Consider the following 27,722-nt stretch of genomic DNA (forward strand, 5'->3'; position numbering starts at 1 on the left):
GGGGGAGCAGTCACTTATTGTGACCAATTATAAGGGTTTAATTGGCCCCAAGAAGGACAGACACACTAACACACCGGATATTAAACCAAGGTAGTTACAGATACTATGCTTGTCTTACAGAACTCCAGAAGCTCCAAGACCGGAGAAAACCAGAGAACACAGAAAAAGAAAAGAGGACAACCATGAGGACTTCGGTCATCGTGCTCAACATTGTTTTGGACTTTTGGTTGCGCGGGAACGCGGACCCCATTACTCCAAACCCCCCTGCCGCTAATGTTTCACTGCCCCGCAGTACCGAGGGCCCAGTCACCAGCCACGCTGCATTATCCTGGTGTGCCAAGTTCATAACTTGGTACTCCTTATCGTACGTCATTGAGGCACTGTTAGCATTGGCCATACTCTGCTGTGCAGTACAGACCATGCGCCTCCGCAAATGGAAAAGGAGAGCGTACCGCGCTCGGATCCGATCCCTGATATTCGGCTATGACCAGACCCCAGACCCCCGCGACCTATAAAGAATAAAACTTGCGTTATTACTGTAAATAAAGAAATGTACAAACAGTTTGCAAAAAAAAAAAAGTATGATCCTGAGCTTGACTGCCAAGCCAGGAAAGAGTATATTAAAAGTTGTGATTGTTGTTGTATGTTTAGGAAGATAGGATAATGCAATGTTTAGTCAGTATAGAGTATTGAGGTAGAATTAGAGGTTCCCAGTTTTATTTTTTGATACATGCCCCTGCCTGACATAGCACCCTCAAGAATTGTTTAGGTAAATTTTTGTGCATAGCTAGGGTCAGAGTAGTGGCCATGTAGGAGGTGCCCCCCCCACCCCCAGTCAGGGAACGGAAAGGACAAAATTTATGTGATCCTTCACGCTTCGCGTTAGGATCACAAGGCGGGATTGTAGCCACGTAAAATGGCTGCATCCCGATTAATTTGGCCAAAACCCGACTTAAAATGGCTAACCGGAAAGGCTGCTGGGAAAAGCAGGTAACAAGACAGAAACGGACAGCTGCAGACAGAATAGCATATTCGGCTCTGGGGAAGTTGGCCCAGATCGATACTCAGGGCTCTTAACAGCCCATCCACCCAGACATCTGCAGTCTAATCAGCTATCCCCGGGAACAATTGCAACATATTAGCAATTGAATACCGGGCCAGACCTGTCGGCGCCTGCAGTGGCCGAAACAAAGGCAGGTGAACGACCACCCCCCGATCGGGGAATCGCCTCGCAATTGGACGTATCGACCACAGTGATTGGGAACAGGTCCAATCACTTGGGACTCAGGGTCAAGGGCCGCCCCGGGAGGCGGGAAGCCCATGGGCCCTATAAAGTGAGGGGCCAAGTTCAGATCTCTCTCTCTCTCCCTTCTTCGCCTGCTCGAGACCTCCACAAGAACAGCAACCGGCAACCGTAAGTTTGAGTCCAGCGATCGCTATCTGATAAAGACTCCTAGCCATCGACCTGTAGCAGCCTTTTGAATCCCGCGGGCCAGATCCGATTGGATAAGCCATTCGTTTCCCTGACCTGGTTGGCTCTTCCTAAAGTTAAGTATTGGCCAGTAGTGATAGGTTTATTATACAGATAGTAGGATTATTGTGTAAACATTACTTGTATATAATAAATGACCGTTGATTTCAATCTTACTAAGCGGTGTGCTGACTTATTGATCATAACCTGAACTTGAACCACGTGGCGGTATCAGAAAGATACCTGGTGACTCGTGAGCAAAGGTGACGTAATCAGAGCCAATAGACTAAGGCTAAAAAGAGCAACAATACAAAAGCAAAATATCTTTTTGTTTCATCCACCATTTCCTTATAATCTACTTATAAGGAAAGACTGGACAGGCTGGACTTGCATCCACTGGAGTTTAGAAGTGTTAGAGGTGACTTGATTTAAAATCCTATGGGGTCTTGGCAGAATTGATATAGAGAGATGTTTCCTCTTGTGTGAGAATGTAGAATTAGGGAGTCACTGTTTAAAAATAAGGAGTTGTTAATTTAAGGCAAAGACAAAGACTTTGGAACTCTCTTCCTCAAAAGGCAGTGGAAGAAGAATTTTTGAAAATTTCAAAAGTAGAGCAAATTGGCTTCTTGATTAACAAGGGGGTGAAAGGTTATCAGGGTTAGGTGGGCATGTGGAGTTGAGGTAATTATCAGATAGGCCATGATCTTATTGAATGGCAGAATAGATTGAGGGACCGACTGGCCTAACCCTGCTCCTAATTTCAAGGTTTGTATGCATGTTCATAAGGCAACTCACCACTAACTTCTCAAGGGTAATCAGGATTGGGAAATAAATATCGGTCTTGCCAGCAATGCCAATATCTCATTAAAGAGTAAAATAATTTGGATCTTATACTCACTGGAGTTTAGAAGAATGAGAGATTATCTTATTGAAACATGTATGATTCTGAGACAGCTTGACAGATAGATGCTGAGAGGGGCGACATGATGGTTAGCACTGATGCCTCCCAACGACAGGAACCTAGGTTCAATTCCGGCCTTGGATGACTTTGTGGAGTTTGCACGTTCTCCCAGTGACTGCGTGGGCTACCTCCGGGTGCTCCGATTTCCTCCCAGTTCAAAGATGCGCAGGTTAGGGGGGTTGGCCATGATAGATGCGCAAGGTTATGGGGATAGGATGGGGGAGAGGGCTAGGTCGAGTGCTCTTTCAGATGGACAGTGCAGACTCGATGGGCTGAATGGTTTCCTTTTGCACTGGAGAGATTCAATGGATGTTTTCTATCATGGGGATCAGGGACAGTTTAAAAATAAGGGGTCTCCCATTTAGATGAAGATTAGGGAGAATTCTTTCTCTCAGAAGGTCATTAGTCTTTAGAATACATTGTGTACCTAGTATTGCCCTAGTATGTATTTTTTTAAAAAATTATTTTCTTTTCATGTACTAAATGATCTGTTTGAGCTGCTTGCAGAAAAATATTTTTCACTGTATCTTGGTATACGTGACATGTGACAATAAACAAATCCAGAGAGCTTTGGAGGCTGTGGCATTGAGTATATGCAAGGTTGAGTTAAACGGATTTCAGATCTGCAATGGCATTATGGGTAATGGGGAAAGTAGAGTTAGACCACAATTAGATTAGCAATGATGGTGCAGGTTGCATGGTCCAACTCCTATTTCTTATGATTTTCTGTTCATTCACCCCAAGTCTCCATACAGACTCAGCCTATTCCATAACAAGTATAATTTGGCTGTGAGATAGTACATATTTATGTTGACCAAGAAATAATTGCTTCAAGCAGTTCAAACAATGGGTCCTGCCGGAGTGCACTCAGATCCTGCTCAGATCAGTAGAGAAGATCCCACTTCATAAATTTGTATTAAAAAAAATATATATTTATTAAAGTTTTTTAACAAAACAAAACAATTTTTTCCCCTTACAAACAATAACCGCCCCCCCCCCCCGTAACAAAATAAAACGCAAAATCGCCCTGAGCAAGATATATACATGGTAAGATGATATATTTACAGAGCTTTATACACTGGCTCTCGCCCGTTCGTGTCAGTTTCCCCCACCCTCCATGTTATCCCCCGCTCGTCCGTCCCCTCAAACAATCTCTCGTTCCCCCCCCCCCAGGGTTGCTGCTGCTGCTGACGACCTTCCTCTAACGCTCCGCGAGGTAGTCTAGGAACGGTTGCCACCGCCTGTAGAACCCCTGCGCAGACCCCCTTAAGGCAAACTTAATCCTTTCCAACTTTATGAACCCAGCCATGTCGTTTGTCCAGGCCTCCACGCTATGGGGCTTCGCCTCCTTCCACATTAGCAAGATCCTTCTCCGGGCTACTAGGGACGCAAAGGCCAGAATACCGGCCTCTTTCGCCTCCTGCACTCCCGGCTCGTCCACTACTCCAAATATTGCTAGCCCCCAGCTTGGCTTGACCCGGACTTTCACCACCTGAGATACTGCTCCCGCCACTCCTCTCCAGAACCCCTCCAGTGCCGGGCATGACCATAACATATGGACATGGTTCGCCGGACTCCCTGAACACCTTCCACATCTGTCCTCTACCCCAAAGAACCTACTCAACCTCGCCCCCGTCATGTGCGCTCTGTGAACCACCTTAAATTGTATCAGGCTGAGCCTGGCACATGAGGAGGAGGAATTGACCCTACCCAGGGCATCAGCCCACAAACCTTCCTCGATCTCCTCCCCCAACTCCTCCTCCCATTTACCCTTCAACTCTTCTGCTAGCGCTTCCCCCTCTTCTTTCATCTCTTGGTGTATTGCCGAAACCTTGCCCTCCCCGACCCATACACCCGAGATCACCCTGTCTTGAATTTCCTGTGTCGGGAGCAGCGGGAATTCCCTGGCCTGTCGCCTCACAAAATGAAATGAAATGAAAATTGCTTATTGTCACAAGTAGGCTTCAAATGAAGTTACTGTGAAAAGCCCCTAGTCGCCACATTCCGGCGCCTGTTCGGGGAGGCTGTTACGGGAATCGAACCATGCTGCTGGTCTGCCTTGGTCTGCTTTCAAAGCCAGCGATTTAGCCCTGTGCTAAACAGCCCCTTAGCCTCACCTGCATATATCGGAATGCATTTTCCAGGGGTAGCTCAAACTTCTCCTCCAGTGCCCCTAGGCTCGCAAATGTCCCGTCGATGAACAGGTCCCCCATTCTTCGAATCCCCGCCCGGTGCCAGCCCTGGGACCCCCTGTCCATCTTCCCCGGGACAAACCGGTGGTTACCCCTGATCGGGGACCACACCGAGGCTCCCACTGCACCCCTATGCCGTCTCCACTGGCCCCAGATCCTTAACGTTGCCGCCACCACCGGGCTCGTGGTGTACTTTGATGGCGAGAGCGGCAACGGCGCCGTCACCAGCGCCCCCAAGCTCGTTCCTTTGCAGGACGCCATCTCCATCCTCTTCCATGCCGCCCCCTCTCCCTCCATAGCCCACTTACGGATCATCGCCACGTTTGCTGCCCAGTAGTAGCTCCCTAGGTTTGGCAGCGCCAGCCTTCCTCGCTCCCTACTGCGCTCCAGGTACCCTCTCCTTACCCTCGGGGTTTTGTTCGCCCACACAAACCCCATAATACTCCTACCTACTCTCTTGAAAAAGCCCTTGGTGATCACGATGGGGAGGCACTGGAACACAAACAAAAACCTTGGAAGGACCACCATTTTTACCGACTGCACTCTACCCGCCAACGAGAGCGGCAACATGTCCCATCTTTTGAAGTCCACCTCCATTTGGTCCACCAACCTCGTCAGATTCAGTTTGTGTAGGGCCCCTAAGCTCCTGGCTATCTGGATCACTAGATACCGAAAACTCCCCTCCGCCCTCCTCAGCGGTAGGTCCGCTATCGCTCTTTCTCGGTCCCCTGCCTGTAATACAAAAAGCTCCCTCTTCCCTACATTGAGCTTATAGCCCGAGAACTCCCCAAACTCCCTCAAAGTCTGCATGACCTCCACCATCCACTCCATTGGGTCCGCCACATACAGTAGCAGGTCGTCCGTGTATAGCGACACCCGATGCTCTCCCCCCCCCCCCCCCCCTCCCCCCGCGGACCACCCCCCTCCATTTCTTAGACTCCCTCATTGATATGGCCAAGGGTTCGATCGCCAATGCAAACAGCAGGGGGGACAAAGGGCACCCCTGCCTCATTCCTCGGTACAGCCGAAAGTACTCCGACCTCTGCCGGTTCGTCACCACACTCGCCACCGGGGCGCTGTAAAGGAGCTTAACCCAGCTAATAAACCCTCCCCCGAACCTACGCAACACCTCCCAGAGGTACTCCCACTCAACTCGGTCAAAGGCCTTTTCCGCGTCCATGGCTGCCACTATCTCCGCCTCTCCCTCCTCCGATGGCATCATTATCACGTTTAAGAGCCGCCGCACATTCGTATTTAATTGCCTGCCCTTTACAAATCCCGTCTGGTCCTCATGTATCACCCCCGGGACACAGTCCTCAATCCTCGTGTTGCCACTTCATAAATAATAAAAAGATTCAGTTCTGTAGTTTGACAAAGTAGATAAAATTCAAGGTATAATTTTGAACTTTAATTCAAACTGAGGTCAATACCTTTAATTCAAACTGAGGTCAATACTACTTTCAAATTTCCATTATTCATCATAGCTTCGATGCGTTACAATCTGGAAATATGAAACTCTCATTAAAAGTTAATTAGAGAATGACAAAGGCTATATTTCAAACTACAAATTTACCTAACTTCGTATGCAGCAAATACAGGGCTCAATTCTCCGGCCTCGTTGCGTTCTCGCTCGAGCAAAACGAGGCCGGTGAAAAGCCCAACAGTTTACGATGCAACCGTCCCGCTCCCTCGCGTGAAATCAGGATCTCGCCGTAGCGTGGCGAGAAACCAATTATCATCACTTAAGCTCAATTTCCATATAATTAACGGGAGCGACCCCATATCCAATGGCCTCCCGTCATTCAGCGGCCACCCCAGCAAGTGGTCACGCTGGCACCGATTAGTACTCCATTTGAAAAACATGAACCTGACAGAAGGGCTTCTTTGGGGAGCTGAGGAGGTGAGTAGCCATCGTTGCTCACAGGCAAAGAGCCCGGGAGTGCTGGGCTTGCCACCCCAGTGCTGAGCGGGGAGGTGGGAGGATCCTTCGCTGGGGGTGGGGCACCCTCCAGAGGGATGGGCCGCCATGGGAGGGCAGTTGGGGGTAAACGTTGGGGAGGAGGGGGGGGGAACCATGTGCGGCGCCACCTTGCTGGGAGGAGGGGAGGCAATCGGGGGCAACCATGCTCGACACCACCTTGCCAACCCCTGGATTGTGTGTCCCTGTTTGGGCCCCACCGACCACCATAACCACAACTGACTGTCGAGGCCTCTGGCCGTGCGGCTGAAGGCTATTGCTAATAGGGAATTGCCAGTAGTGGTTAAGTGAACACTTCACACAACCCGAGTGGATTCCTGTGGGTAGGCTGGGCATGTAGTATGTGGGAGTCATTGCTTAGCATCCCAATTACACCTTGATGCATGGACTCTGTGCCTGAACACTGCTGGAGGCAACACCGCACACACAGCAGCCAACATCCGAACATCCAGGGGATGGGACAGAGCCCCGGGGATACGTCCATGGCCAGAGGGTGGGTGAATGCTACGGGGAGGGTGGAGATGCCTTGGGAGATGGGCCATTGGTTCGGAGGTTGGCCGATTTGCAGAAGTAAGTGACAGAGGCAGCATACTGAATGTGTACAAGGGTGTTTATTGTGTATAACAATTCACCATTCTCCCGATGGTGCTGCCCACTCCCCCTACACTCCCTCTTCCCTATCTACCGCCCCCCCCGCCCCCCCCCCCCCCCCCCACCCCCCCACCCCGTTCCCCCCTTCCCCAGTGCCCTCAGTTACCCTCAATGTGCTTTGTCTTCCTAGCTCTACCGATCTGTCCTCGGCCACCCTAGTCACCTCCAGGGCCCACCCCTTGAAGGAGGTATTTTTATGTCCGGCCCCCCCCCCCCACCGCCAGTCTTGGCCCTCTCCCGGCGATTGCGGGAGTGCTTTTCCTGAGGAGACACAGAGAGGGCATCATTAGCCACACATGTGGTTCACAGTTCTGGGAGGGGGTAGTGTGAAGGAAGGGTTGGGGGGCTTACGGGAGAGAGGTATGGAGGGAGGGTTGGGGGTTGCATGGTGAGTTGGGGGCGAATGCTCGCGTGGGAGCAGAAAGGTCTCAGTGGGGTGAGGAAGGTCCATGGGTGTCTACTCACTCATGCTGCCCGGTGTCGATCGTTGACCTATTTCCGCCACCTCGTCTCAGGCAGCACTGGCTACCCTCTGGGACCCTCAGTGAAACAAGACATCCCTCCTGGCCTCCACTGCGTCTAGGAGCTTGGCCAGATCTGCATTCCCAAGTCTTGGGACCGGTTTCCTGGGCGCCATTGTTGCGAGCTGGCTGCTGTTGGCTGAGCAAGAGCTGTTTAAGTGCTGCTCGACCTTTTTAGAGGGGGCTGGCGAGCACGGTGCTGGCGAATCAGCTGGCAAGTCTTCATTCGCAGCGAGAAGCCCGTGAGGCCTCGTTAAGTGGACTAATTAATGTTGAATAGCGTTGCCGGCCTCGCTGGGCCTAGCGCTGGGAAGCTCGCGGCAGTTTTCACTCACTACCACATTTAGATATCTTTCCGGAAAATCGTGCCATAATTTCCGTATTTACAATGCTGGCTACCCTAGTGCACAAAATTACTATGGACTGACAAGATTCACTTCAAAGACTGTTGTGTACAGTAGTGTGCCTAGTTAATTTAACTCGAGAAGAAATTGAATTACATTCATTATATTGTAAATAAACAGAAAGGCAAAAATGAAGCATTTAGAAAATATTTTTAAATGCTTCTCTTTAACAGAGGTAAACTTATTTAACATCATGTAACAAATCAAACTATAACTGTAATCTGCCAGTAACCAATTTCAGTGCTATATAAACACACAGTCAATGTCTAATGTATGCTTAAGTAAGCAGTCTTCCATCAAATAGCAGGAACATATTTTAAATATTTAATCACTAACAGACATATCAGGAATAATGAAGTAACACTACCTGTCAGGAGCAGCTTGTATTGTGGAATCCTCTGGACAGGTTTTAACAAGTAATGTTTGAGTGCCAGGTTTGCGCAGCGAGAACTCATCTGAAAGAAAACAGAAACCTGAACATTTCTAGACAAGATTCATAAACCAGTTAATGATAGCTGTAAAATTATCTCAGCATTTTGAATGATGCATTTTGGAGACACCACAAGCTTTTGAGTCTTCACACGTGCCTACAACATATAAATTATAAATTTGATACTGATATTAATAAATGCTTATTACCTCAAATTCTCTAACTACAGCAGCAAAGGTGGGGTTCTTCTTGCACTGTTCATCCAACAAACAAATGTTCTTGTCAAACTCTTTGATATAGGTTGAGTACATCTTGAGGTATGGCCCCTTCTCCATGAAGATATCAGCTATTCTCTGATGCTCATCCCTTCATAATTATTTGAGTAATGTGGAACAGAAATAAAATCAATTAATTAATTTAAAACGTACAAAATTGGTAATGTTGACATAATCTGAAGTTGATACATAGAAAGTGGTTGCTTCTGTCTCTGCTCCATGATTCAGTGAATAAAAGCATCCTGTGAAGAAGCACTGCATCATATAATCAAAACAGATGCCAAGTTTAGCCTCTAGTATATTGAGCAAGCCAATCTCAGCAATGGTAGCAATGGAGATATTTAAGCCAGTTCAAAACTGGAAAGGAATTCCACTCTTGCTGTTCAGCAACTGCCGCTGTAATTGTGTGCCACAGATGCCAGATAATTAATTACAAGGTCAGACTCAGCTGTGAATATCGCAGAATTGTACAGGCATTATGCACACATGAATATTGGCTGCTTGACTGAGGTTTTGGAGGTCCTTGATAACATTTATCACCTTGTGATTCAATAAAAAAAAATGTTTAAATATAAATTTAGAGTACCCAATTCATTTTTTCCAATTAAGGGGCACTTTAGTGTGGCCAATCCACCTAACCTGCACATCTTTGGTTTGCGGGGGTGAGACCCACTCAGACATGGGGAGAACATGCAAACTCCACGCAGATAGTGACCCGGGTTCTTGGCGCCGCAGGCAGCAGTGCTAACCCTGCGCCATCGTGCTGCCCCTAAGTAAGATACATGTCTAGGTATTGAAGACTGAATTGCGAGGGCTTGAGTGTTATAATAGGTTAAATCACTCCAAGGTTTTGCCTGCACTTAACTATCGGAAAACCACCTTATAGTCACTGTGAATGTTTTAGAATTGCGCAGCTCGCGTGGGCTGCTCCTTGTAGACTTGCAGAATGACCCAGCTGAGAACTAAAATTTTTGTTCACAGTGGCTAAGTTCAAATGTCTACAGAACCTGGGTTTACATAGCCCCAATTTTTGTATTTCACACACTATAAAATAACCATGGCCTTCTTCTCCCACTAATCTACCAAATCGTAAGAGGAACATTATTACCTCGTACATTGATGGCGTCTGAACATTGACCAAGAGCAGTGCTAAATGATCTTTACACTGGCTTGAGTTGTTTTTTTTCTTTATTCTTTCATGGGATGTGGGCAGCGCTGGCAAGGTGTTGCTCATTCCTAACTGCCCTTGAATGGAGTAGCATGTTGCACTATTTCCGAGGGCAGTTAAGAATCAACTACATTGCTGTGGATCTGGGGTCACAGGTAGGTCACACCAGGTAAGGACGACATTCGTGAACTAGATGGCTTTTTACAACAGACGACAATGGTTTCATGGTCACCATTACTGAGGCTAGCTTTATAATTCCAGATTTATTAACTGAATTCAAATTCCACCAGTCGTTGAGCATTACCTGGGCTTCTGGATTATTAGTCTGTTGACATTACTACTATCCCCTCTCTCACTAGTACTCCTCGTCTTACTATCATTGTTTACTTTGAAATGTTCTGGATTACTACCTTACATTGTCACCTCTCAAATAATAATAATCTTTATTATTGTCACAAGAAGGCTTACATTAACACTGCAATGAAGTTACTGTGAAAATCCCCTAGCTGCCAGACTCCGGGAGCACCTGTTGGGTCACACAGAGGGAGAATTCAGAATGTCCAATTCTCCTAACAGCAAGTCTTTCGGGACTTGTGGGAGGAGACCGGAGGGCCCAGGGGAAACCCACGCAGACACGAGGAGAACGTGCAGACTCCACACAGACAATGACCCAAGCAGGAATTGAACCCGGGACCCTGGCAAATGACCTCCTTTCAAGGCTAAGAAACATATATTTCTCCATCTTTCTTAATAATTCATTCCTGTTATGTTATAGATTTGATGCAAAGGTTTATGCCAGTTAAGAAATAGATTTTACCAAGCCAAACATAATGTTTAAAGATTCATTACCAGTGAGCCATTCTCTCTTCTAGTTCTCGCAGCAGACCCCGATTTAGTTCATACAGCTGTGGCAGGTAGTACAGGATCTGGTTCAAGATCTTATCTTCAATCACTTGTTTTCCATACTGTCTTGAAGATTGGATCACTGAATCCCGGAAATCCTGTTGGAATCCAGATGAACAGAACAAACATAAAATAAAAGCAAATTACTGCGGATGCTGGAATCTGAAACCAAAGAGCAAATGCTGGAAAATCTCAGCAGGTCTGGTAGCATCTGTAGGGAGAGAAAAGAGCAAAGGGTCATCTGGACTCAAAACGTTAGCTCTTTTCTCTCCCTACAGATGCTGCCAGACCTGCTGATATTTTCCAGCATTTTCTCTTTGGGAACAAACATAAAGCTGTCTTCAATATTTAAATCTCTTAGGGGCTGTTTAGCACAGGGCTAAATTGCTGGCTTTGAAAACAGACCAAGGCAGGCCAGCAGCACGGTTCAATTCCCGTAACAGCCTCCCCGAACAGGCGCCGGAATGTGGCGACTAGGGGCTTTTCACAGTAACTTCATTGAAGCCTACTTGTGACAATAAGCGATTTTCATTTTCATTTCTTTATTTATTAGTATAATTTATCATAAACATACAGATAAGCAGTTACAAAATTGGAACCTAATTGAAGGAATATGTAAAGCCTGAATTTTCAGATTTAACCTGCCTTGTACATGTAAAGAAAGTTGCAAAAATTGGGTCTTCTTTATTGGAAGGGAATATGATGAAGCGTTTTAAATACTGAAAGGATGGGTTATGATAAATATGCGACTAATACAAACTGTGGAGGGACCAAGAATGAGGGGTCACAAATACAAGATTAAATGCTAGGTTTAGAATAGATAATCTTCTTTGCACAGAGTTATGAGGCTATAAAGCATAATACCAGGATTAGTGGTTGAAACAGAAGCTGTCACGATTCAAGATTAGATTAAAGAAAAGGGTTGAGATAATGAGGATGGGTAAATGTAATTCGAACCTATTGTTTGCATGGAAGGTAAATGCAGATAGTTGTCTTTTTATGCATTTCTATCTCATGTATTTCTATGCTTTTTTGATTTTGCTCATCTTAAGGATTATAGTAGTAAGTTTAAGTTCATTATTATTATTTTGAACAGAAAACTCGCTCTAAAATGGTGCTTAATTACACTGCCAGTAGTAATTGCAGAAACAGTTCCATCAATGGGTTGATGACACAAGCAAATAAATAAAAGTCGGGCAAGGCCATACAAAATTACAAGTGTAAGGTGAATTACCAGCTTACTTAACACGTTAGATGCAATGGTATAGAAAATGGTATAGAAAAAAAAAATCACCGGAGACAATTCAAAACCAACTGCCAGATGAAATCTACTCTTGCTAAAAATAGAACGATCTCACTGCTGTTGGGAGAGGGCTAAGAAAGTTATTTCTTCTGTCTGATCTTTGGAGTTCCCTTGGGATGTCTGTGAGAAAGCAGAAGTGTCATATATGAGCATCCCTGTGCTGGAGCCGGCAGTGACATAGTCAGTCAAAAACACGTTTCTTCTTGTTATTAAAATAGTGAGCCTAGTACATACGCAGACCTATTTCCATCCTGTGGAGAAACCACAGGAATCTTAATGGGATACAGAAGAGCAAAGACCTGACATGTTTTCCTTTAACTAATGCCTGAAGAAAACCAATTCCCAGGGCATAGGTAGAGGAAAATTTCCATATAGGTTTTAGAATGGATGGAGGCGTTTGCAACTACAAGTAACATAAACAAAATGGCTCAAAATTCAAAATTGGGACTGGAAATTTTTGCATTCAAATTGTGTGCAACTTTGGATTCTTTCACATTTGGGGGGCGGGGGTGAGAGGAGGGTGAGTAAGTATGGATGAGAGTCTGGGTGGTCCCATTAAAAATGACAAAACGTAAGACGTGGAAGTATTTGTTGAATAACAGAACTTAGAAGTCCTACAAATACTTTGGTGAGTCCACATCTGAAGCTTTGTATGCAATTTTAATCTCCTTATCCGAGAAAGAATGCATTTTGAGGCAGTATAGCTAAGATTTACAAGATTGGCTTCTGAGACTAAAGGGTTTCTCTATGATGAGAGGCGGAGTAAATTGGGCTGAGATGGACTATTTTTTATTTTCTCAGGGAACCAAGGCATCCGGAGATTAGATGGTAAAATGAAGTTGAGGAAAAAGAGCAGAATGAGCTTACTGAATGGCTGAGCAGACCATGGTGCTATATTGTCTACTCCTGCTCCTATTTCTTAAACTTCTTCACCACTTCCATTTGGTAACATTTACACTCTTTTGTCCCTCCACACTCTGGGTTTTCACCTTTCTACCTCGGATATTGCTGGAATTTACTCTGGGTTTTCACCTTTCTACCTCGGATATTGCTGGAATTCACTGCTCCACCACTACAAGCCACCAATCCCAGCTTTTGCTTGGTTCTCTTTTTCATACCACCATCTATGTTCTCTCTTTTTTTTTGCCCTTTCCTCTCACCCACCCCCACCTTCATCTTGTTTCTGGCCATGATAAGGACTACTGCAAGTTTTAGGCAGAATCTCTATCATTATGATCAGAAGCAGTGCTGAGGAAAGGAGACCCATTTCATGCTGATTTTTGGCAGTGAATGTTGACACACAGAGCAGGCTACCAAAATGCTGACAGCAGAGAGTGCTGATGGCAGACATGCATGGGCCAGCATAACCCTGACTTGCCACCATGGGGTAGACATCACGTGGGTCAATATTGGATATGTATCCATAGAGAACAACTTGGAAGTGTCACTTTCTCCCTTCCCAAATTGGCTGCAATTCTTATTCCATCACACAGACTCCCCACCTCCCATCTCCTGAAGGCTATGTTAAAGCAATTATTTAAAATATCACATATTAAAACATGTGGAAATACTCTATGACATGGATACACATGTACGAAAATGAGTTATATGAACATGACTTGATCAATACTGGGAGATATGCGAGCATGCACTTTGGTCATTGGGTTCAGAACTTTGTCAAGTTCTAGACGAACAAAGGTCAAGAAGGAAATCTGATCAGAGCAACATTTCTCATCACTTACTCAAGTTTTCACAGAAAATGCATCCACATTTCTGTGATGAGTGGAGCACTGCCAAACTCCAGCTCATGGAACTGAATTTACTGTGTTATCTAACATCAAGTTCATATCTACTTATTAATGTACAAAACTGCTCCCACAGTATGTAAACTTGCTAACTTGCTCTTATTTTGTGTAACCATGATAATAAACTTTTTAAATATTGTGAAAATCACAATTCATGACAACATAAATACTTTTAAGAACAGAGATTTTGAACGGTTTTGAACTGGCTGACATTGCATCATACAAATTACTATTCTTCCAGCACTATAACCAGACTGCAAAAAACCACTGTCTGAATGACTAACTATTCAAAACATTTTATTAAAGAAAGCAACCACACAATTCTGAACTGCTGACCCAAGCAATATATAACCTCTCATAGTAAAAGGCAAACTTATTTTGGCCCCAGCTGTTTTACACTCAAGTGTAGCAACGATATCTGCTTGCATTCTGCCCGCTAGAAAGGTAATGGTTTATTTTAATGGCATCGAGAAGGAGCGTGTGATTAAAGGCTACCAGATGACACAGTAACAGAGAAATGGAAGGTATTGACAGGTGGCCAGCTACTACCCTCACACATGTCTGAAATGTATATTAAATCCTTTTCACTGTTGTTCATGGGAAACCACACGTTTCTTCAAATATGTGACAGCTGGCCAGCACATACCAAAAGCTGTTTTTCAAAAGTAGAAAGCTAGAATGTTATCCAAAGACTATTTAAGTTAATTTCTTATGGTGACACCAAAGCATTACACTTCATAAGGGGATCCTATTGCAGACACTTTGTGTATAATACATTCTTATATGGGCCACCTGTTCTGACCATGTTCTTTCACCTACTGATTTCAAAGAGCATAAAAGACTCGCATTAGAAAAGGAGAAAATCAGTTACTTACAATGTGCAAAAGCTTCAAAACATCCACAAATCTGTTGACGAAAACATCCATAGCATTATTCTTTTATATAGGAATTAAGATTATTCAAATTCTGCCGTACATTTTAAATACCAAAATCAACACTATACATACACTTTCTCTGAGCTCATGATTTCTCTGGCAATATGATAGACTTTGGTTTTCTTCCCTTTGTCATTCTGTGGAGAGTGTTAAAGGGAAGCATTAGAAAGTACATCACCATTTACATCAAAATAAAATATTGCAGCATCATTACGCAAAATAAACTGAAAAACTCCAAAATAATATAAAAATCTCAAACATTGAATTACCAAGTAATTATTTGCCTCGTTAGCCTATAAACTGCAACCCATAGTCACTAGGCTTTCATAAGAATAGTTTACTCCTGAAGTTGAAATTATTTTCCCAGCTACCAAAAGTTTTACATTAACGAATTAATTTTAGTTAAGCAATCTAATTAACAAGGTGGAAATTTAGTACAAAGAAACTGAACATTTAAATAATTTAACTTAAGAATTATAGATTGTAGTAGGTGCCTTGCTGAGAATATGGTGTAGGAAAATAAAATGAATGCTCAACAAGCTTAAAAAAAAGACCAATGTGGAAAGTAAAAAGCACCTTCCTCCTAGGAGACGAAGGGCGCAATTCTACGGCCGTGTTGTGCTCTTGCTGGACAATACCCGTCCAGCTTTGGACAGGACCAAAACACATGAACGTGGTTTGCGGGGCCCCCCCGCAACGTTCACAAACATCCTCTACCCCCTCGAAGAGTCGGCTCAGCCTGGCCTTTGTGACGTGCGCCCTTTGTGACGATACACCACCTTCAGTTGTGTCAACCCCAACCTCGCGCACAAAGTCAAAACATTCCGCCTCCGGAACACCTCACACCACAACCCCTCCTCCATGCTCACTCTCAACTCTTCCTCCCGCTTTGCCTTAATGCCCTCCAGCGGTGCCTTCTCTTCTCCCAGAATCACCGACACCAGCCTAAAGTGCTGGCGCAAATGCCTCCAGATTTTCAACGACGCTGCTACTATCGGACTCCCTGAGTATTTGCGCCCTAAATATACTTGAGAATCAAAGCTAAATTTTGTGATTTCATTTTAGACAATGTTTGTTTCCATGCCTCACACCACAATAAAGGAGCAAAACTCAACTTTCTGCAATATTTTATTTGGTTGAGAACAGATAATTTATCCAATCAAAGGTAGAGAAGCATTGGAAGCAGACAGCTGAAACAAAACACACAATCTTCTCATTGGGAGACGAGTACTTAAATCAGCTGCATCACAAAGCCATCCTGATTCTATACTCCTAGTTTCAGTGACATCAAACATGGGGGCGGGTAGCGCGTTTCAAAGAGATAGGAAGAGGCCACCAATGGCACAAGTTGGGTTTAAATTTCCCTTTTCTGATCAAACAATAGTTCTAGGTTCAGAAGATGCAGTATTGACTTTTCCCCCTTTTTGGGGGAAAAAAGCCCACGAGTACCAGGAAACCCTGGGGATTCATTTCAAGTCATGCATAGGACTCTCACCTCAGCTCAAAGGTTGGAATTGAAATGCATGGAAGCATTGGTAGTTCTAATTAAAGGGGTTCAATACCTGTTATCAGGCAACTATTAATGGTTAGAACGTATAAGGGTTAGCACGGTAGCACAGTGGTTAGCATTGTTGCTTCACAGTGCCAGTGAACGGAGTTCGATTCCACTGTCTATGCGGAGTCTGCATGTTCTCCCCGTGTCTGCGTGGGTTTCTTCCGGGTGCTCCGGTTTCCTCCCACAAGTCCCGAAAGACGTGCTATTAGGTGATTTGGACATTCTGAATTCCCCATCAGTGTATCCGAATAGGTGCCAGAATGTGGCGACTAGGGGATTTTCACAGTAACTTCATTGCAGTGTTAATATAAGACTACTTGTGACAATAAAGATTATAATATATAGATACACATGAAGGCACAGTGTGGGCAGCACAGTGGCACAGTACTTAGCTCTGCTGCCTCACGACACCCAAGACCGGTTTGATCCGGCCCCAGGTAACCGTCCTGTGGAGTTTGCACATTCGCCCCGTGTCTGCGTCGGTCTCAACCCCACAACCCAAAGATGTGCAGGATAGGTAGATTGACCACACTAAAAAAATGAAGGCACAGTATGCCATAGGCGGAGGGAGTGAATACTTAAGGTGGTGACAGGGTACCAATTAAGTTCGCTGCTTTACCTGGAATGGTGACGAGCTTCTTGACTGTTGTTGAAAATGTACTTTTCCAGGCTGACTTATGCCAAGTAGGTGGATAGGCTTTTGAGAGTCTGAAGGTGAGCTCAGAATTCCCAGCCTCTCAATTACAATGAGGGGCTGTTTAGCACAGGGCTAAATCGCTGGCTTTGAAAGCAGACCAAGGCAGGCCAGCAGCACGGATCAATTCCCAGACCAGCCTCCCCGAACAGGCACCGGAATGTGGCAACTAGGGGCTTTTCACAGTAACTTAATTTGAAGCCTACTTGTGACAATAAGCGATTTTCATTTTTCAATTACAAGTGGTTTGAATCTGATCCACTAATGACATTCAAGAAGGGATAAGTCACTTGAAACAAAATCAAAGAGCATGGGGAAACATCACAGCAATGTGATAACATACCTCAGTCTCAAGATAGATCAAGTATATTGGTCAAATGCATTGAACACTCAATGATTCTATATTGAAGCAAGAGAGGCATATATACTCAAGTCTTGAGGAACTTGTATAGTCAATAAGTTTAGAAATGAAATGCTGGGCTTGAAAGTTGTCCAGTATCAACATCACTTAAAGTGGAGCTCCTGCTCTTCTACCCCAGGCATATAGTTTAGCATAAGGGCATCTTCTGCAGCTATTTGACACCATTTCTCACACTGTGACACCTCCCTGAAGTTGCCGACTTGTATGTCAATTGGAGAATCTTTGTGCTGAAGGCCTTTATGAATAGGAACTAAGTTGATTTTTAAAAATTCTTTCACCGTCATTGCTGGTGAGGACAGTATTTTTTGCTCATCCCCAATTGCCCTTGAAAAGATGGTAGTGAGCTCCCTTCTTCAACCACTGCAGTTCAGGTGGTGTAGATACACCCACAGTGCTGTTTGGGAGGGTGTTCCAGGATTTTGACCCAGCAACAGTGAAGGAACGGCAATATAGTTCCAAGTCAGGATGATGTGTGGCTTGGAGGGGAACCTGCAGGGGATGGTGTTCCCATGCATCTGATGCCTTTGCCTTTCTGGGTGGTAGCGGTCTCGGGATTGGAGGGAGTGGATATTGGAGGTGATGGATGGGGTGTCAGTCAGTGGCTGCTTTTTCCTGGATAGGGTTGAGCTTACATGCATCCAGGCAAGTGGAGAGTATTTTATCTCACTCCTGACTTGTGCCTTGAAGATGGTGGTCAGGCTTTGGGAGTCAGTAGCTGAGTTACTTGCTGCAGAAACATCAGCCTCTGACCTTGTAGGCATAGTTATATGTCTGTTCTGGTTGAGTTTCTGGTCAGTAGTAGCTCCCAGGATACTGATGATAGTGGAGGATTCAAAGGTGGTAATGCCACTGAATGTCAAGGGGCGATGACTGATGCTCTCTTGTTGAACTTGCATGTCTCATATTTCTGGTAGAGTCCTTACAACTAGAAAAGAGAAAATGTCTGTCCTCCTGGTGTAAACTCAATGACAGGATGGCATCCTAACCTAATGCATTAGGTATATATAATATTATGGAGCTGAAGTCAACCATGTGCTTAAACCACTTAATTATCTCCATAGGATAATGCAATATTACAAGCACCAAACATTAAAATAAAGAACCGGCACCATTCTATCTCTTTCTCCTCCTTTTGACCAAGGTTTCCAATATCCTGGCCCCAACCATCGCATCACAATGGATGCCCAATCTCTCTACATCTCCAGCCGCACCAGGATGGTCCAATTCCAACAAAGAACAAAGAAATGTACAGCACAGGAACAGGCCCTTCGGCCCTCCAAGCCCGTGCCGCCCGACTAAATTACAATCTTCTACACTTCCTGGGTCCGTAACCCTCTATTCCCATCCTATTCATGTATTTGTCAAGATGCCCCTTAAATGTCACTATCGTCCCTGCTTCCACCACCTCCTCCGGTAACGAGTTCCAGGCACCCACTACCCTCTGTGTAAAAAACTTGCCTCGTACATCTACTCTAAACCTTGCCCCTCTCACCTTAAACCTATGCCCCCTAGTAATTGACCCCTCTACCCCGGGGAAAAGCTTCTGACTATCCACTCTGTCTATGCCCCTCATAATTTTGTAGACCTCTATCAGGTCGCCCCTCAACCTCCGCCGTTCCAGTGAGAACAATCCGAGTTTATTCAACCGCTCCTCATAGCTAATGCCCTCCATACCAGGCAACATTCTGGTAAATCTCTTCTGCACCCTCTCTAAAGCCTCCACATCCTTCTGGTAGTGTGGCGACCAGAATTGAACACTATACTGCAAGTGTGGCCTAACTAAGATTCCATACAGCCTTCACTTTTTCCTTGATTGGGACTCAACCATTTTTCATTGACCATCACCCTCCCCTGCCTAGCTGAATTTGTTCTCTTGTTGAACAATTTCATCCAATTGAAATGAAAAATGAAATGAAAATCGCTGGAGTATACACATTATATACACATTGCACAACTGCCAGACGTCTCCAAGCACTTTATAGCCAATTAAGTATTTTTGAAATGTAGTCATTAACATAGGAAACACATCAGCCAATTTGCACACAGTAAATTCTCACAACAGCAGTGCGATATTTGTGATGTTGACTAAGGGATACGTATTATTTGGTAAAAAGAAATGTCAGATTCAGCGGGATATATTTTCAAACAAGGGGTCTGGTTCTAGAAATTACCCTGCCTATATTGCGGAGAGTCTTTAGAGTTGCCAAATGTGAGGAACAGCTCTTAAATTTGCTCTCAAAATGGTTTGGTTTCCATACATTAGTTTGCTGATTTGCTGTTGCACAAAGAGACAAGTGAAAGGGCTTGCTTTAAAAGGAACATTCTTATAAATTCACAGAATGACACAGCATAAAAGGTGGCCAATAGATCAACTGTGCCTGTGCCAGATCTTCAGTAGAGATACAGAATCCCCTGCTCTTTCTCCATAGCTCTGCATCGTTTTTACTTCAAGTTTATACATCCATTTCCATTTTGAAAATTACTGTCAGAAATCTGCTTTTACCCATCCAGACAGTGAATTGCAGAAGACAACTAAAGGTTTTAAAAAACATTTCTTCATGTCACTTCTGGTTCTTTTGCAATCACTTTAAATCTATTTTCTCTGGTTACTGACCTATCTGTCACACTTTAGTTCCTCCTTATTTATCAAAATTATTCATGATTTTAAATACCTCTATCAAATTTCCTTCTAATCCTCTGTACTCTAAGAAAAACAATTCCAGCTTTTCCGGTCTAGCCACCATAACCATAATCCTGTGTATATTCCTAATTAATCTCTTTGCCATCCTTTCTGAAGTCTTAACATCCTTCCTAGAGTGTGGTGCCCAATCAGTGTTTATAAAGGTTTAGCATAACTTCATTGTTTTTGTACTGCAGGAATAAATGTTCATTTTCAAGTTGGCAGACTTTAGCTTGTGGGCTACAGCAAGAATAAGTATTTCAGTCTTAGCTATTTACAATCTGTATCAATCTTAAATGAGGGGACTGAGTATAGCGTGTCCACGTTTGCTGGTAATACGAAGCTAAGTGGGAAATTGATCTTACAAGATATTGCAAAGAGCCTGCAAAGGGATATAAAACAGATGAAATGCATGGTGTCAGATGAAAGATAACAAAGAAATGTGGTAATCTACTTTGGCAAAAAGAATACAGAAACAATGGGCGCGATTCTCCGCTCCCGCGACTAAGTGCCCACGCCGTCGTGAACGGCGTTGAGGTTCACGACGGCGCGAAACGGCCCCGATCTCGACCGACTCAGGGCCCGAAAATGGGCTAAGATCGGGGTCGCGAGAAACTCGGGGGCGGGCCGTGAGAAACTCGGGGGGCGTGTCGCGAAAGCAGCGTCGTCAGCACGCGACGGGCATTGGCGCCGCGTAAATGATGCGGCCGGCGCCGTGTAACTGGCGTCACCCGCGCATGCGTGGTTGCCGTCCTCCCTGAGGCCGCCCCGCAAGAAGATGTCGGATGGATCTTGCGACGCACGGAGGAAAGGAGGTCCTCCTTCAGAGAGGCCGACCCGCCGATCAGTGGACACCGATCGCGGGCCAGACCCCATTTGTGGCCCCCCCCCCGGTGCAGGAATCCCCCACCCCCTCCCCCCACAGGCCGTCCCCCCAGCGTTCCCGCGCTGTTCCCGCCGGCAGCGACCAGGTGTGGACGGCGCCGGTGGGAACCGGTCGTATTGGGCAGGCCGCTCGGCCCATCCGGGCCGGAGAATAGCGAGGATAGCGGAGAATCGCCATTTTGGGTGTCTCGGGTGATTCACCGGACTGCGTCGCGCAGAACTCGATAGTGCCGATCTCGCCGCTTGGGTGAATCGCGGGAGGGCGTCGGACCGGCGTCGCTTGAAAAAATGGCGCCCCAGGCGCATCGGAGAATTGCGCCCAATGTTTTATTATTGTTGGTATAGAAATGTTAGTGCTCACAGGCACCTGGGTCCTTGTACACTAATCATAAAGTTAACATGCAGGTACAGGAAGCAATTACGAAGGCAAATTGTATGCTAGCCTTTAATGCAAGGGAGTTAGAGTATAAGGGTAGGGAAGCCTTGCTGTAATTACATAGGGCTTTGACGAGACCCCACCTGGAGTAGTGTGTACAGTTTTACTCTCTCTTCCTAAGGAAAAATATCTGTACCTCTGAGGCAGTGCAATTTATGTTCACTAAACAAATTCCTGAGATGATGGGATTAACCTATGAGAAGCATTTTGAAGAATGAGAGGTCAGCTTTTTGTAACATGTATAATTCTCATTATATCAGCATCTATGTGGTAAATGCTGTGAGGATTTCCTTTCTGGCTGGGAAGTCCAGAACATGGGAATCACAGTCTCAGAATAATGGGTCAAATTAAGACAAAGTTATTTACTCAGAGTTGTGAACCTTTGGAATTCTCTACTACAGAGATCCATAGATGTTCACGTTGTTGAGTGCATTAAAGACAGATCAATAGAATTTTGGATACCACTGGAACAAAAGGATTTGAGGTATTGGGGAAGGTAGAGTTGAGGTAGGTCAACTACGATTTTATTTTATTTATTGTCACATGTACCGAAGTACAGTGAAAAGTATTTTTCTGCGGCCGAGGGAATGTACACAGTACGTACATAGTAGACAAAAGAATAATCAACAGAGAACATTGACAAATGGTACATCGACAAACAGTAATTGGTTACAATGCGGAACAAGGGGCCAAACAAAGCAAATACATGAGCAAGAGCAGCATAGGGCGTCATGAATAGTGTTCTTACAGAGAACAGATCAGTCCGAGGGGGGGTCGTTGAGGAGTCTTGTAGCTGTGGGGAAGAAGCTGGTCCTACGTCTGGATATGCGAGTCTTCAGACTTCTGTACCTTCTGCCTGATGGAAGGGTCTGGAAGAAGGCAATGCCTGGGTGTGAGTGGTCTCCGATAATGCGGTCTGCCTTCCTGAGGCAGCGGGAGGTGTATACAGAATCAATGTGGGAGTGGCAAGCTTGTGTGATGCGATGAGCTGAGTTCACCACACTCTGCAGTTTCTTACGATCTTGGACCGAGCAGTTGCCATACCAGCCTGTGATGCAACCGGATAGGATGCTCTCTAAAGCACATCTGTAGAAGTTTGAGAGAGTCGATGCAGTGTTTAGCTTCCGTAGGAAGTAGAGACGTTGTTGGGCTTTCTTGACTGTTGCATCAACGTGAGTGGAACAGGACAGACTGTTGGTGATGGTGACCCCCAGGGAACTTAAAGCTATCGACCATCTCCACTTCGGAGCCATCGATGCAGACAGGAGTATGTGCACCGGGGGGGGGGGGCCTCAAATGGTGTCGTGCTACGCGTCCTGAAGTCGATGAACAGTTCCTTGGTCTTTCCAACATTTAGAGAGAGGTTGTTTTCGGTACACCATGCAACCAAGTGATTTATCTCCCTCCGATCTTATTAGATGTGAAGCAGAATCGGACAAGTAACGGGTCCACTCCTGCTCCGATTTCTCGTCTAATCTAGTTATTTGTTGATTTTTTTTAAAAGTGGAATTCTTGGCTAAAACAGACATCTCAACTTGTTCCACCACCTTCAAAGATTTGTGTCTGCGTGTCTCCACATGTCTCTGTTTCTGCACCCTCTTAAAATTGTACCAGAGTTTATATTGCTTAGTTTCATTTTTCCTATAAAATGTAACACTTCATACTTAGCAACATAGAATGCCATCTGTGTCTGCCCATTTCATAGTGTGACTTCCTGAAATCTGACACTATCTGCCCCATTGTTTATTATATTTCCATGTTTTGTACTATTTGGAACTCTGAAGTTATATCCTGTATATTCATGTCCAGGTCATTATTATGCTCTATCAGTTATGAAAAGGTGGAGAGATAGTTCTATTAATTGAGGATGACATTGGTACATTAAGAAGTTTTACAACACCAGGTTAAAGTCCAACGGATTTATTTGGATTCACGAGCTTTCAGAGCATAGCTCCTTCATCAGGTGAGTCAACACTCACCAGGGAGGTAGTGAGGGCTTTAAACTAAATAGAACGGTTGTGGAGATAGGACATGCAAGGTTTGGAAAGCAAAAGGAAATGGTAGAATTGCAAGGCAGTTGTTTAGATAATGATACCCACAGTGTGACAGGAAAGGACAGAGTGTACAGCCATTTAAAAAAAAATGCAAAATAGGGTCAAAAAAGAGAAAGATTGTAACAAGGCAAAATTAATGGTTCTTCACTTAAATGCACATAGTATTCAGCACAAAAATAAATGACTTAATGGCACAAGTTGAGGTTAATTGGTATGATCTTATAGCTTTGACAGATGTGTTTACAGGGGGATCAAAACTGGAAACTAAATATTCAGGTGTATGTGACTTTTCCTAAGGGCAGGCAGGAAGGAAAAGGTGGTGAATAGCTTTGTTAGCACGAGATGGAATAAGTACAATAGCAAGAAATGAGCTTGGATCGGAAGATGTAGAATCCATATGGGTGGAGATAAGTAATAAAAGGGGAAGACGACACTGGTGGGCACAGTCTATCGGCTCCCTAACAGTAGCTATACTGTAGGATGGAGAATGAATCAGGAGTTAATTAGGGCGTGTTACAAAAAAGGCAGTACTTTAATCATGGGTGAATTGGCAGCAGTAGCCATGAGGAAGAATTTAGAACAGTTTCTTAGAACAATATGTTGCGGATCCAACCAGGGATCAGGCTATTTTAGATCCTGTATTGTGTAATGAGGCAGGATTTATAAACAATCTTAAAGTAAAAGATCCCCAAGGAAACAGTGACCATAACATGGTAGAATTTTGTATTCAATTTGAGAGCGAGAAATTGGGTCAGAAACAACTGTGCTACACTGAAATGAGGGTAATTATAAAGGAATGAGGGCTGTGTTGGCTGGAGTGGATTGAGAAAGGGGTTTAGAAGGAAGGAATCAACAATGGCAGACGTTTATGAAAATAGTTCATGACTCATAACAAAGATATATTCCAATGAGGAAGGTTCTGGGAAACGGATAAAGTAACGAAAGATAAATATTAAACTGAAAGAATAAACATACAATGTGGCAAAGATTAGTGGTAAGCCAGAGGATTGGGCAAGTTTTAAAAAACAACAAAATATGACCAAAATAAAAATAAAGAGGGAGAAGATAAACTATGAAGTAAAACTAGCAAGTGATATAAAAACAGCTGGCAAGAGCTTCTTTAGAAATATAAAAAGAAAGAGAGAGGCCAAATTGAACATAGGTCCCTTACACAATGAGATTGGAAAATAATAATGGGGAACCAGGAAATTGTGGAGTTAAACAAATACTTCACGCAGGCTTCACGGTGGATGAATAACATTCCAAAACCATTAAATAATCAAGGGGCAGAGAGGGAAAGGGAATAAATACAATAACAATCACAACAGAAAAAGTATGAGGAAACCTAAGGGGGCTAAAGGCCGATAAATCCACTAGACCTAATGGGTTGCATCCCAGGATATTAAAGTAAGTAGCTACAGAGATAATGGATACACTGGATGTAATCTTCCATGAATCCTTAAATTCTGGAGGACCGGAAAACTGCTGATGTAATCTTTATTCAAACAGGGAGGAAGACAACAACAGGTAACGATAGGCCAATTAGCGCAACTTCTGTCATTGGCAAAATGTTGAGTCCATGGTAAAGGATGTAATAAGTGAGCATTTAGAAATACATAATATAATCAACCAGAGTCAGGATGGCTTCATGTAGGGGAAATCACGCCTGAAAAATATATTAGAATTTTTTGAGATTGGGGCAGCATGGCGGTCCAGTGGTTAGCACTGCTGCTTCACAGTGCTGAGGAACTGGGTTCGATCCTGACCCCGGGTCATTGTCCGTGTGGAGTTTGTACATTTTCCCTGTGTCTGTATGGGTCTCACCCCCACAAACCCAAAGATGTGTGGGATAGGTAGATTGGCCACTCTAAATTGGAAAAATAATAATAATCTTTATTAATATCACAAGTAGGCTTACATTAACACTGCAATGAAGTTACTGTGAAAAAAGAGAATTGGGAACTCTAAATTTATAAAAAAAGCATTTTTTGAGGTGGTAACGAACAGGATAGGTAAAGGGGAACCAGTAGATGTAATATATTTGAATTTCCAAAAAGCATTTCATAACAAAAGTAAACTTAATAGATTGTGTTGGGGTAGCATATTAGCATGGATAGAAGATTGAAAGAAGGCAGAGGTGGATTAAGAGGGGCATTTTCAGAATGGCAACCTGTAACTAGCGGAATGCCACAGGCATCAGTGCTGTGATCATGCCACAAATGCTTCATGTAGTTAGCACAGCAAAATTGCTAGAAAGAGTGCACAAAAATCCAGATCTGTCACTGGTAGAAGACATCTCTTACCACCCAAACTCCTCATCTCAAGGGGGCCAATCTGGACCCACTTGCCCGAGCTAGGCAGTTTTGCTATGGACCTGTGGAAGCACCAGTGACACAACTCCAACAACACAGCACAGAATCAGCACATTGGTTGATCCTGGCTTCTACCTCTTGCATGGCCAATGGGTCAAACTGAACAAACTTTGCACTGGAGTCGGACCCTGCTGCAACAACCTCTTCTGTTGGGAACACAGTGACTCACCCCTATGCAACTGTGGCGAAGCGAAAACCGTGGGGCATAAATCAACCAGTGCCCTGACCTCTACTTCAGTGGCAGTCTCATTGCCCTGCACCAGGCTATTGCCCTGAGTAGGCTGCCAACTGGCTGAACAATTTCAAATTTGACATCTAGTTGTTCATCAGTGCATACAATAGTAGTAGTGGTGCTAGGGCCACAATTATTTACAATATATATTAATGACTTGGGCAAGGGAAGTGAATGCACTATTGCCAAGTTTGCAGATGACACAAAAATAGATCAGAAGGCAAGTGGTGAGGATGATACAAGGAGTCTACAGAGGGATATGGGCAGGTTAAGTGAGTAAGCAAATACTTGGCAGATGGAATATAATGTAGGAAAAATAAAGGACCTGAATATTATTTAAATTGAGAAAGATTGCAGGAAACTCCAATACAGAGGGATTTGGGAGTCGTCGTGCATAAATCACAAAAAGCTAACCTGCAAGTTCAGCAGATAATTGGGAAGGTAAATGGAATGTTGGCCTTTACTTCAAAGGAAATGGTGTATAATAATAGGGAAATCCTGCTAAATCTATACTAGGTACTAGTTAGACCACACCTGGAATACTGCGAACAGTTTTGGTGCCCTTACCCAAGGAAAGAAATACTGGCATTGGAGGATGTCCAGAGAAGGTTCACCAGGTTGATCTCGGGTATGGAGGGATTTTCTTATGAGGAGAGATCAAGTAGGGTGGGCCTGTACTCACCGCAGTTTAGAAGAATGGAAGGCGATCTTATTGAGACACACAGGATTCTCAGGGAAGCTTGACTGTATAGATGTTGAGAACTTGTTTCCCCTTCTGGGAGTCTAGGACCAGAGGGCATAATCTCAGAGTAAGACAGAGATGAGGAGGAATTTCTTCTCTCAGAGGATAGTGATTCTGTGGAATTCTTTACCACAGAGAGCTGTGGAGACTGGGTTGTGAAGTGTGTTCAAGGCAGAGATAGACAGATTTCTAATCAGTAAGGGAATCAAGGGTTATGGGGATAAGGTGGGAAAATGGAGTTGAGGATTACATCAGATCAGTCATGATCACATTGAATGGTGGACCAGACTCGGTGGGCCGAATGGCCTACTACTGCTCCTACATTTTATGGTCTTATGCTCAGGAGTTATAAATCATTGAATCCCTACAGTGCCGAAGGAGGCCATTCAGCTCATCGAGTCTGCACTGACCCTCTGAATGAACTCTCTACTTGGGCCCACCCCCCCAATCCAGTAACCCCACCTAACCTTTTGGGTACCAAAGGGCAATTTAGCATGGCCAATCTAACTAATCTGCACATCTTTGGACTGTGGGAGGAAACCGGAGCACCCGGAACAAACCCACAGAGACGGGGAGAATGTGCGAACTCCACAATCACCCGAGGTTCGAATTGAACCCGGGTCCCTGGCACTGTCAGGAAGCAGTGCTGACCAC

At 44.5% G+C, this 27,722-nt stretch overlaps 1 protein-coding gene across 3 annotated transcripts in view; it reads right to left on the reverse strand.

Annotated features, from left to right (window-relative positions):
- The window catches only part of fgd6 (FYVE, RhoGEF and PH domain containing 6), a 312,715-nt gene that overhangs the window by 191,029 nt on the left and 93,964 nt on the right, over positions 1-27,722 (reverse strand). For all 3 annotated transcript variants that reach the window (XM_072471885.1, XM_072471884.1, XM_072471886.1), the window contains exons 4-8: positions 15,070-15,134; positions 14,938-14,968; positions 10,901-11,052; positions 8,818-8,974; positions 8,546-8,633 (exon numbers count right to left, since the gene is read on the reverse strand). In XM_072471885.1, coding sequence (XP_072327986.1) covers positions 8,546-8,633; positions 8,818-8,974; positions 10,901-11,052; positions 14,938-14,968; positions 15,070-15,134 — 493 coding nt within the window. The remainder of the gene's footprint in view (positions 1-8,545; positions 8,634-8,817; positions 8,975-10,900; positions 11,053-14,937; positions 14,969-15,069; positions 15,135-27,722) is intronic.

This window comes from Scyliorhinus torazame, chromosome 13 (genome assembly GCF_047496885.1).
Source record: "Scyliorhinus torazame isolate Kashiwa2021f chromosome 13, sScyTor2.1, whole genome shotgun sequence".
In the NCBI taxonomy this organism is placed as follows: domain Eukaryota; kingdom Metazoa; phylum Chordata; class Chondrichthyes; order Carcharhiniformes; family Scyliorhinidae; genus Scyliorhinus; species Scyliorhinus torazame.